Here is a 12,530-nt window from a genome sequence, read left to right as displayed (position 1 = left end):
CATACAAAACTGTCTAACAGCCCGCGAGTCTTGTGGCACATGGTTTGGTGAGCTATTCCTATAGTTGCAGTAACAGTGTTAGAATGGATGCAGCGCGCAAGACGGTTTTGGGGCAAGCTGTCGTTGTCACCTCAGCTCGGCCGTGCACTTGTCGTTGTCGGTGGGCTGAGCTCGCCTCAGCTCGGTCGCGCACTTGTCATAGTTCGAACTAGCGAGCTGTCTTGAGTTGGATGATGTATTGCTGACAACATCCACGTGCCCACCATTATGTGGGTTGACCAAAATTCCCTTCATCAGCTCCAATCATATTGATGTACAGATACATTTATTGTAAATGAATAAAAGTACATTATTGTTTAATGTTGATATTGGTATATTTCTATCTATTCACCCCTTAAACTAGACACTTATGAGACTCGTGCTAGTTTAGAATGTTGTCAGTCATTGGATAGTCTTGGAGAGTTTATCGTGTCAAGGCTGACACTGATGTGCTACCAAAGAAGTAGGGGCAGCTTGTCTCAATTGCTAGGGTTAGACCCAAAGCACATGCAGTGTGTGTTTGGATGAAATGTTGAACCTTGGAGATTGATGGACAAAACTAGTAAGTTACACATAACCCCTACACTTGATTATGGTACTGCACTAGGTGTTGGATTGGGTTGTCTTTGTTTGATATGTCAATCAATGAGATTCATCAAGGGTAAAAACCTGGGTATGTTGGGGCAGTTAGAGAACTTATCTGAGTGGGTGATCATAGTAATAGGATTGGCCCCTTTGTCGGACAAAGTGAATGATAGGGCTTACAGTCTCTCTAATGGAAACCTAAACTGTCGGTAGTGGATATCAATTGTGTTTGAGATTTTTTTTTGCAAAATATATTTATATGATATATATATATATGTAGACAACCCGCATTTGTTACTACAGTGTCATAGCCTTGCTCTGAAACAATTAAATCAAAGCTTTTGATTTGCTGTCGTGGCCCCATCTTGAATTAGATGAAGTGACTTCTTGGTGGGGCCACTACAGTATATCCATGACCTTACCTTAGCTTAGGGCTAAAACAAAAAATCATGGCTATAGGTGTCAATTGAACCATCCTCTAGATTCGCGCGGATGAAACATTCCTCTTTTAATTCCTGAGATCCATTCGAGTAGAGAGTGTGACATTACACCTTGTAGCCAGGGGAGAGATCCTTCCCCATCGGGCAGTGTTTGATCATCATGGGCCGAGTGGTTAAGTATAAGAAACCATTACAAGGTTGATTACCATATGTGCTTTATCTTAATTAAGTCCATTATCCTTGGACCTTCATAGGATGACTGAATTCAATGATCATTTAAGTGTAAATATTGGGCCCATATTGAGCCTATAGTAATGTGCTCAGGAGTTCATTGAGTTTAGCAGTGAATTTGGCTAAGCCTTTTTACAAAGGCTGGGCCAAACCCATGCGGACTTATGTGAGGTCATTGTGGGGTCCCATGTCATACAAATCAGGCTTAAGTTGGCCATACAACACCCTTCGATCGTGAGCCTTATAGCTGATGGGCCTAAGGTCCATAATTAATATAATTAATTAAGTTGGCACATGACAACTACGGGGTGAATCTAGGTTTGGATTTGTGTATGGAGCACCTAAACTTATAAGAAGATAAGGTATATCTCTGATTAGAGTCCAAATCTGATTTAGATTTGGATTATCTCCTAATCTAATTAGGAGATAGCTCCATAACAGATTATAAAAGAGGATGGGGCGGACCAATCCAAGACAACTTCATATTTTTGTAGTTTCTAGTTCTCTCTACACCCTTTTGCCTCCCAGTTTTTCCAATTCGACATCAGCTATCTGGAACTAATATAGATCAGTTTTTCTTCTGATTTTTGCAAGAAAAATTTAGGGGATATTTGGCTCATCATCCTTAGTTCAATTCAAGAAGTTCGATCTCAGTTTTGAAAAAAACTGTGTTGTTGAACTGGCTTCAAGAATACACTGTGCCATTTTCAATAGAGGTTGGTTTTAGGACTGATTCGAGCGTGAACATCCACCTTGGAAGTTATGTTTGTGGTATCCGTATTAGGTATACACCTTCCTCTTTGTTTGGTTTCAAATTTGGTCTGGCTTAGTGTAAGACCAATCCTAAAAAAAGTAGTTTTTCAAAACATGGGGAATTCAATTCCCAGAATGATGAGAAAAGTTTTGAAAATTTTCCCAGCCATCTAGCATGGTTCAGCCAAACAATACTGGAACCAGAGTACTAGGTTCATCTCTTAGATTGAACCAAACTGGATTCCCAGCCATCATCATAACCCTTTCAATATTAGAACCAGAGTACTAGGTTCATCTCTTAGATTGAACCAAACTAGATTTGAACCAAAACTCAAATCGGTAAGAGTTAATCTAGCCAATTTGAGCAATTAGCAAAAATCTCTGAGAATTCAGTTCTCTCAAAGTGGGGATTATGGATTCTTGAAATCTTAGGATGAAAGTGTGATGGATATTGAACTCATGATGTTGATAAGATCAATCCGCACCAAATTTATTAATTTGATTATTTGGTCTATAATTAATTACTTTTTTTCTTTTCTAAAAGAATATATTAGGTTTTTCTTATGTAAACAATAGAAATTAGGGTTTTCTATTTTTTTACATTGGAGAAATCATTGGAGCTTGTGGAGAAGATAAAGATTGCAGATGGAGATCAATCTACAGATTGTAGTTTTGTAAGAATGTAGTTTTTGTTCGGATTGGATTTGAACCATCACACTATCAGCCTTAGCTATTTATTTCTAATTATCTACTATTTATTTGTTGATATGATTGTGAATCATAACTGAGAATTTCAGATCATTACCAATGTGAACCGATGCATGTTTTGGACACCAAACCCTAGGCCAATGAGATAGAGAACATCATAGTATGACTTAAATCTGACTTATGAAAGTTAGTGGGAACCACTATGTATGACTTAAATCTGACTTATTGATTATATACACATTCCTTCATGATTAATATAAGTGCAATGATATAGAGAACATCATAAGATAATATATCTAAAGGCCTTCCGTCATCAGCATGAAAATGGACTGACTTGGTGGGTGGAGATGCACCATAAAATTTGGGCTATCCATTTAACTAAGACAATCAGTGGGATTGCTTCATTAGATGATAGGGGAGTCATATACTAGTGGGAGAGGCCTATCATAAAATGGAAGACTCTTCCACAGTACCTTGGGGCTCCCAATATGACGAGTCTGCACTTACTAGTTAGAAAGGTTTAACCTAAAATGGTAATGAACCTTGTTTGATGGAGGCCAAAGGAAAAGATCATTGGGTGGGTGGGGATATCTGATCATTTACAAAAACTAAGTAGGGTTATGCTGCTGAAACAGTTGGCCCGTGCACCTATGTGATTTTCTACATTTCTAAGGACATGACCTATGTCCTCGCCACTGAGATATGAGGAAAATCTCAGAGATGAACAAATGGAGATGAAACAGATTAAAGTCCATTGTATGAAAGATAACATGAAACAACATTAAGGTTGTGGAGTAATTAATCGTGCCTTTTATCCGAAATGGCACACGAACAGTTCGCTAAATTGTTAGACAACAACAAATTCAAGGGACCCAACTGTGCGGACTGAATATATAACGTTAACTATTGCTCATGTTTGAGAAATTGGATAATGTTGCTAATAACAAGTATTGGAAGAGAAATTGTCCTCAATATCTAGAAACCCTCAAGAAGAAGAAATACGGTAATTTCGAAACACAGGTCATAGAGACCAATCTGTTGGTTACTTCTACATCCTGGTGTATTGATTCTAGGGCTTTTACTCATGCATATAATACATTGCAAGGGCTCAAGGAAAGCAAAAGACTAAATGATGATGAGATTGTGCTTTACTTGGGGACAACTGCAACTATTGCAGTTGCTGCTATTGGAATAGTATTTAATTTTTAAAAAAGGAATAGTTGCATTAAATGATTGTCTTTATGTTCTATAGCTTAGAAGAAATTTGATTTCATTTTCTAAACTATGTAAGGATGCTTATTCTATTTTATTTAGTAATAAGATTATAATTAAATTGAATAAAAAATTCCTTACTTACGGAGAACTTGAGAATGGTCTTTATAGAAACAAATATGAATGAAATCATATCAAAACACATCCCTAAGAAAAGAACACGTGATACAGTTAATCTCATGCGCATGTGGTATTACCGACTTGCCATATTAATATAGAATGCATCACAAGATTGGTGAATGATGGTCCTCTACATTTTCTCACTATAGAAGATCTACCAACTTGTGAGCCATGGCAAAAACACCATTTACAAGTAAGCTTGAAAGAACTATAGGCACACTTGACTTTATACGTACTGATGTAAGTGGTCCTATGAATGTTAAGATATAGAACCAAAACTGTTATTTCATAACTTTCACTGATGATTATTCTCAGTATGGTTATGTGTACCTAAACAATCATAAAAATTAAGCCTAAATTGGCAAATGCATCACACATGGGTCGTGACAACTCTGGGGAAAATTTGGGTTTGGATCTAGGTATGAAGCACCTAATCTTATAAGAAGATTAGGTATATATCTAATTAGAGTTCAAATCTGATTTAGATCTGGATTATATCCTAATGAGATTAGGAGATAGCTCCATAAGATATTATAAAAGAGGAGGGGGCGGACCAATCCAAGACAGTTTCATATTTTTGTAGTTTTTGGTCATCTCCGCACCCTTTTGTCTCCTAATTTTTTCCAGTTTGACATCATCTATTTAGGATTGATATACATCAGTTTTTTCTTTGATTTTTGCAAGAAAAATTCAGGGGATATTAGACTCATCATCCTCAGTTCGATTTAAGTAGTTGGATCTCAGTTTTGCAGAAAACTGTTATTGAACCAACTTCAAGAATACACTATGCCATCTTCAATGGAGGCTGATTTTAGGATTAATTTGGGTGTGAACTTCCGCCTTGGAATTTGCACTTATGGTATCCGTATCAGGTATACATTTATCTCTTTGTTTGATTTCAAATCTGGTCCGATTTAGTGCAAGACCGGTCCTAAAAAATGCAAATTTTTAAAAAATAGGGAATTTGATTCCTACAAGGATTAGGAAATTTTTGAAATTTCGCCCGACCATATAGCATGGTTTGGCCATCCATATAATGGATCCTAACCCTTTCAATAGTGGCATCAGAACACTAAGTTCAACTCTTGGACTAAACCAAACCTGATTTGAACAAAAGCTTTAATCTAGTCGATTTGAGCAATTAGTAAAACACTCTAAGAATTAAGTTCTCAAAGTAAGCCAATATATATATATATATATATATATATATATATATATATATTATAGAATTGTTATATTATGAATTTTTAAAATCTTAGACTGAAAGTATGATGAAGATCGAATTCTTGATGGTGGCAAGATTGATGCACACCAAACATGCACCATGTAGTAATCCTCATCTTGGTCTTCAGTGGTACCGCACATATATATATATATATTATAGAATTGTTATATTATGAATTTTTAAAATCTTAGACTGAAAGTATGATGAAGATCGAATTCTTGATGGTGGCAAGATTGATGCACACCAAACATGCACCATGTAGTAATCCTCATCTTGGTCTTCAGTGGTACCGCACATATATATATATATATATATATATATATATATATATATATATATATATATATATATATATATATTATAGAATTGTTATATTATGAATTTTTAAAATCTTAGACTGAAAGTATGATGAAGATCGAATTCTTGATGATGACAAGATTGATGCACACCAAACATGCACCATGTAGTAATCCTTGGTCTTCAGTGGTACCGCACAACATACACACAAATAATTAAAGTGTAGTATAATACGTGCACTACACATTCAATGAATAGTAAAACAAAATAAATAAATGGATGATGAACATTCAGAACTCAAGAGCATCTGATTCGTGGTCCATCAGCTTCCAAGACCCATCGTCTTCTTGAACCATCCCCTTGTTCTTCTCGCACCACCATTTAGCCGGCACATGAAATTCATCTTTCAGTGCGTCCATCACTTTGTTCACCAGCGTGATATCACGCTTAACCACCAGCTTGAATTCACCACCTTCACTAGTCCCTTGAGCAGAGCTCGCTGCAGCAACAAAACATGGACACGCTAAACCCATCAAATGGTGGATCACAGGGTGCTTTGAACTCGAACTTGAACCAGACCGGGATCGCGTCCGTGTTTTATTGGTGGTTGCAGGAAGAACTGAACTGCCTTGAGTTCCTGCAATTCCATGCAGATAGATCTCTAAGTTGTGCCAGCTCATTGGCTCCGCTGATTCCTTCAAGAACGGTGACGTATCGGTGTTAATCACCAGCTCTTCCCCAACTTGGGTATAGCCGATCATTGGTGGATAGTTGGGCACGACGTCTATGGCGTTACGAATACGTAAAAGTCGAAGATGTTGGGTGGAATTCAAAATGGAGAAGACATTTCGGAAGTTGGCGTCTCCGACGAGGGGACAGCCAAAGAGAAAGGCAGTAACTAGACAGGCTTTGTCGGGATGGTCGGTGGGCTTGTTCAATCCATTGGCCACAATGTCTACTGCGTTCAGTATTCCAAGTGCCGCGCCCAAGCTATGGCCGGTTATGGTTATGTTGATTTCCTCGTCCTTGAATTCCTCCACTAGCCTCTTCACCTCTTCCAAAACCTGAAATTTTACAGTGATTGACTGGAATGGATTATCATTTGCAAGTTTAAATTTAAATGGAGAATATCCACCAGGAATAGGAATGAGATTCCAATTCTGCCAAACCAAAACTCCCTATTTCTGCAAACAAAACGAACCCTCAATTCAATTTAAAATTTCTCAAAATTGAAAGCAATGCTGCAATTTTTTCAGCAAATTTCACCTGTTGTCTAGCACTGGTTGTATTGTAGGGTGACCTTGGGTCGTCAGAAGTGTAGATGGATAACCAACCCTGGTGCACCTTTGCATCAGTTTTGGCCCTCAGTATCTCAGACGCCGAAACCAAGTTGAATTCGAAATCGTCGATCCATTCCAAGGCCTGCACGCTCCCTCTCCACGCAATCAGAATGTCCCTCCGGCCAAGCACGGCCTTCCCTTCATCTGTGGCCACTGCGACATAGCCCATCCAATTCGACTCTCTGCTCCACGCTTCCCTCGACAATGACTTGATGATAAATGCATCTGGAACATCTATTCGGGATGTAGCATACAAGAATTTCGTTATATTGTATTTGTATGGATTTCCCTTTTCCAGAAACAGCCCTGAGAAGAAGTTGGCCTTTGAATACCGGCTACTTCCGGCGAACATGGAGGCCTTCTCACTGTTGAAGGTGTCATAGGTGGCCTGAGCCCTTTCGCCGTAGTGAATGATGATTCGCCGCAGGTCAATGTCAAGAGGGTCCAAGAGGTTCTTCCAGTTGTCCTCGCCATTAAGCTCCCTCCATCGTGTAGCTATGCTATCAGCCATTGTCCACACTTCGAATTGAACCAGACCAAAGCTTAATGAAGATTGTTATTGAGATATTCGGTTTCTATGGGTTCCTTCCTGTATATCTTATCACACTATTTATTCAATGAGTTGATTTAAATTTGGTTCCAAGAAAGAAGGAAAAATAAAGAAATAATGAAAGCTTCAGGCAATGCTGTATTATTAATTGCTTAATTTGGAGTTGGGAGATGCTTGCTGTTTTACTAAAGCCAGCCTTTGAATGTTCATAAACGTTTTTATAATGCACTAAACCCTTTTTACAAAGGAAAGCATAAAAGAAATGACAGCTTAAGCTTTGCAACCCAAGCAAAACAAAGAGCCCATAATAAAATGATTTGTGTAAGTAAATACATTTGGTAATTGATTTTAAACTTTAGTACAAGGTTTATGGACGGGATTTTGCTTGTTCAGTGAACGGTATATATTTAAGCTGAATGGTGTATGCATTTACCCATATTCTTTCATTTCAAATAAGATAATGACCATTTTATCCATAAAAACTATTATTAAAAGGGGTAATTTTGTCACATTCAAGTATTATCAATTTTTCCCATAAACAAATTGCTTATCCACTCAGAAGAAGAATATCAATTAATACCAAGGGAAAATAAATTTAAAAAAAGAATATCAATTACTAAAATCTCATTAACCAATTTTCCCCCTCTCCCTATAGATTTATAAATCTCTGGTATCAAGACTGCTTTAATTTGGCTTGTTCAAACCAATTAATCATACCCAAAAGTTTGAGGTTGTAATCATTTAATCACATCCACTATTTACCAAATCAATCCATTCCTTTCTAATCATCAGACACTTAAAACTTTGGATTCAGGGAGAAGAGAAAATGTATTACAACTTTAGACGGGAAACCCAATGATGAATTCCGTCATTGAATTAACAAACAGCTTGCAAACCAAAATAATATAAACTAAGGTAAATGTCAACCCTGCTTTCTTTTTCAGGTATATTGCTTGGTTTTGGTCTGTGCAGAATATTCGCAACAGCTTCAACAAGTAATGGTGCAATGTAATAATTGCAGAAGAAGCAAAAGGGAAATATTTATATACTAATTTATTTCTTCTTTTTATCAATGAGCAGAGGTCCTTCAATAATTGGTGCCTTGAAAACGCTTTTACATTTCAGCCTGAGCTACAAATTATGAGATATAGAAGATTAAAAAAGTTATTTTTATTGTATTTAATTGCATTATAATAAGAAAAGTTCCGTTTGATGAAAGCTTTGTGAGAAATACGCAAATCAGACGGATGGAACTCATCTGATTGAACTGGTTTTTCGTATAGCCGCCGCTTTTGTCGGACTCATTCAGCTTTTGTTTGACCTGATGTTGTCTCTATCGATCCGATCCAATTGAGACGTTCCATTTTAGAGAATATATAATAACGTGGAGGAAGAGTAGTCCCTTCTATTGGAAAGGAAATAGAAGGGAAAATAAGGCTATGTTTGGTTTAATTTTCATTTTTCTTCATTTTTATCTAAGATAAAATTTTGAAATGGATAAGAATGGGTAAAAATAGGTAGAATGAGAAAATATTGTTACGAATCAAATACTTTTTTCCTAAAAACGAATTCTTTTCAGATTGCCAAGTGTCCTATGTTGCTCATCTTCATTCTTCAAAAAAAAATTGAGTCGGCGATATTCATAATCTGCTAGCCTAGGTCTGCAACAGTCAATGTTTACTAGTTGGCATAGATGTTTTGTCAAAGTACTTTCGTAAAAGTGCTTTATAAAAGTACTTTCATAAAAGTGCTTTTATAAAAGTAATTTCGTAAAAGAGCTTTTATAAAAGTAATTCCGTAAAAGTGCTTTTATAAAAGAACTTTCGTAAAAGTGCTTTCGAAAAAATACTTCCATAAAAGTGTTTTTATAAAAGTATTTCTTTTATAAGTGTTTTCATAAGTGCTTTTATAAAAGAATTTTCGTAAAAGTGCCTTTATAAAAGTACTTTTGTAAAAGTGATTATATAAAAGTACTTCCGTAAAAATGTTTTTATAAAAGTGCTTTTAGTGCTTTCGTAAAAGTGCTTTCAAAAAAGTACTTTTATAAAAGTACTTCTGTAAAAGTGCTTTTATAAAAGTGCTTTCAAAAAAGTACTTTAATAAATGTATTTCCGTAAAACTGCTTTTATAGAAGTGTTTTCAAAAAAGTACTTTCGTAAAAGTGCTTTAGTAAAATACTTTTATAAAAGTGCTTTCGTAAAGGTACTTTTGTAAAAGTGCTTTGTGAAAGTGATTTTGCAAAAGTAAACACCTATGGCAACAGTTTTGTAGGTGAAGTGCTTTAGTAAAGTACTTTAATAAAAGTGTTTTAGCAAAAGTACTTTCATAAAAGTGTTTTCATGTAAAAGTACTTCTATAAAAATGCTTTCATAAAAGTACATTTGTAAAAGTGCTTTCACAAAAGTAGACATCTATGGCAACAATTTTGTAGGCAGAGTTTCCTCAAAGAATGAAAATGAGCAAGATGGGGCATGATTATTCTTCATGTTGCAGGCTACTCAATTTTGGTGTTATGGGGCTGATTTTTCTTTCTAAAAAGAATGTGGCCCATGGCAAAATTTTTGTAACCAAACACTCTATTGTCATTCATTATTGCTCATTCTTGCCTAGAATGAGCAAGAGTTAAAAGAATGAGACCCTGAGTAGTGAATCAAACATGGCCTAAGACATCACATTCTTTTTGTTGGTAAAATGGGGTCACAGAAACTTGGAGGATAAGTGCTCTAAGGCATGTCTGAAGACACTGTCTTTAAAACCTTATTTGCCCACACTTAATTTTATTGAGTTTGTTGTTGGGTTATAGACAAATTGTTCCCAGGATACAACAGAGCCTTGGGTGAGAATCTGCAACCAGCAAAGATGAAGAATCTCCAAAGAAACCTTCTATGAAATAGTAGCTAATGGAACTAAGAGAGACAAAAATGACTTTCGAAAAACTTGTGTTTAGTTGCTTGATTCACATTCCTTAAATAGTTTATGAAGAGTCATGGAGAAGAGGAAGGTGTTGGTTCAGAAAAGACTCTTTGAACAGTCATAATTTCAAACATTGTGACTGTTAAAAGGTAATTAACAGTTAATGACTGTTAACTTTGAATAGTGCCTCTTGATCACACCCGACCGGATCGTAACCATTGAAATCATCAACAGTCAGCCTCGCACTCCGGAGATACCCATACATATAAAATGTCCTGTCTTTGCAAGAATTTCAAATTTTTTGATCAGCATTGTTATGGCCATGTGCTTCTTTCATGGTTTTATGAACAATTCTGAGAGCAAACCCAAGTTCTCTTGAGAAGCGACACAATTTCTATGTTCACATATGTCAAGTTCTACTATGTGTTTCGTTACTTAACACAATTTCAGAACTTCATTAAGAGTTTAACTCAACTTCTCATCGTAATGGACGATACTATTTATGTTGCGATGGAAAATTTCTCAAAGTCACTAACAGTCACTTCGCAGTAACTTGTTATTACCTGTTAAACCCAATATTAATTTTTTTAGTTTAGGTTGGGTTACCATTAGTGGTGACTAAGTAAAGGGTTTTAATCACATCTCTTTAGTTGTCGTTCTTACTAATTCTCTGGGCAATCATTTGGTAAGAGGATCAGCCATGTTTTTTATTTGACTTCGCATAACTTGTTGTTACCTGTTAAACCCAAAATTAATTTTTTTAGTTTAGGTTGGGTTACTATTAGTGGTGACTAAGTAAAGGGTTTTAATCACATCTCTTTAGTTGTCGTTATTACTAATTCTCTGGGCAATCATTTGGTAAGGGGATCAACCATGTTTTTTATTTGACTTCGCATAAGTTATAGTGATTAGTCCATTTTGAATTAGTTGCCTAACAAATTCATATTTGAGCCTATATGTCTAGACTTGCCATATGGTGTGCTATCCCATCTCTTTATTTGACTTATACTCAAGTTGTGCAATTGCTCTACCAGAATTTTTTACAAGCTTTATACTAGAATCATATGGTGTGTTATATTCTTTAACTCCAAAATGCTTAAATTTCTCAAGTATTCTCTCAATATAATGTGATTAGTTTAATGCATAACCACTACTATGCTTTTAACTTTTATTCTCAATATGGTATATACTTCTCATAATTCTTTCATCTTAAAGACAGAGGATAAGTAGTTTTTACTTTCATTTATGCCAACCATATTAGTACCCACAATAAGCATGTAATCAACATAAAGACCTACAATTATATTATAATTTTTAATAAACTTTGAGTAAATGCATCTATCAGTACTATTGTGTTTAAACCCAAAAGTTAGAATGCAAGAATCAAATTTCTTATGCCATTGTTTGGATGCTTGTTTTAAACCATACAATGATTTAACCAGTTTACAAACTCTCTTCTCATTTTCAAGAATGACAAATCCCTCTATTTGTTCCATATAGACTTCTTTATTTAAATCACCATTTAATAAAACAATTTTAACATCCATTTAATGAATAGACAAGTGATAAATGAATGCCAATGCTATAAGTGCGTTCTATAAAGGTTGTTCTGGCCACTAGAACATAGGTGTCAAAATAGTCAATCCCTTCTTTTTTTACTAAATCCTTTGGCTACTAAGCTATCCTTAATGGTTTGTATAGATCCATTAGTATTATATTCTAACCACCCATTTACATTTAATTGGTTTTGATCCCAAAGGCAAGTCTATTAGTACCCATGTATTATTTGACACTACCGAATCTATTTCATCATTTATAGTTTTTTTCCAAAAGGCAGCATCTCTAAAGGTCACATCCTCATTGCAGGTTTTTTGATCATTTTTAATGTTTAGTACAATGGGTATCTTATTTAAAATATATTCTCTATCAGTCTCAACAAAGAATACAATTGACTGAGTAGAGATAAAATCAGAACTTAAGTGTTTTTATGTTCTTTGTCTTTGACTTCTTATAGGTTCTACTATAGATGTTACAGTTGTCTCACTTCTACTTTCAGA

At 35.5% G+C, this 12,530-nt stretch overlaps 1 protein-coding gene across 1 annotated transcript; it reads right to left on the bottom strand.

Moving 5' to 3' along the window:
* Positions 1-5,960: 5,960 nt before the first annotated feature.
* On the bottom strand, positions 5,961-7,536 carry LOC104613090 (phospholipase A1-IIgamma-like). Its single transcript, XM_010280783.2, has 2 exons — positions 6,937-7,536; positions 5,961-6,734 (listed from the first exon to the last, which is right to left on the bottom strand). The coding sequence occupies exons 1-2, from the start codon at positions 7,519-7,521 to the stop codon at positions 5,961-5,963; spliced, it is 1,359 nt and encodes a 452-aa protein (XP_010279085.1). The 5' UTR covers positions 7,522-7,536.
* Between the last annotated feature and the right edge of the window lie 4,994 nt (positions 7,537-12,530).

The sequence above is a fragment of the Nelumbo nucifera genome, chromosome 1 (genome assembly GCF_055504915.1).
Source record: "Nelumbo nucifera cultivar China Antique chromosome 1, China Antique-T2T, whole genome shotgun sequence".
Taxonomy (NCBI): Eukaryota; Viridiplantae; Streptophyta; class Magnoliopsida; order Proteales; family Nelumbonaceae; genus Nelumbo; species Nelumbo nucifera.
This window is presented reverse-complemented; position numbering and strand designations above follow the sequence as displayed.

What these genes read in the sequence shown, in the direction of transcription:
- LOC104613090 (XM_010280783.2), bottom strand. Translation starts at nt 7,521, where the DNA reads ATGGCTGATAGCATAGCTACACGATGGAGGGAGCTTAATGGCGAGGAC. An exon ending in CAACCAGTGCTAGACAACAG is followed by an intron (nt 6,735 to 6,936) that starts GTGAAATTTGCT and finishes GTAAAATTTCAG; the next exon opens with GTTTTGGAAGAGGTGAAGAG.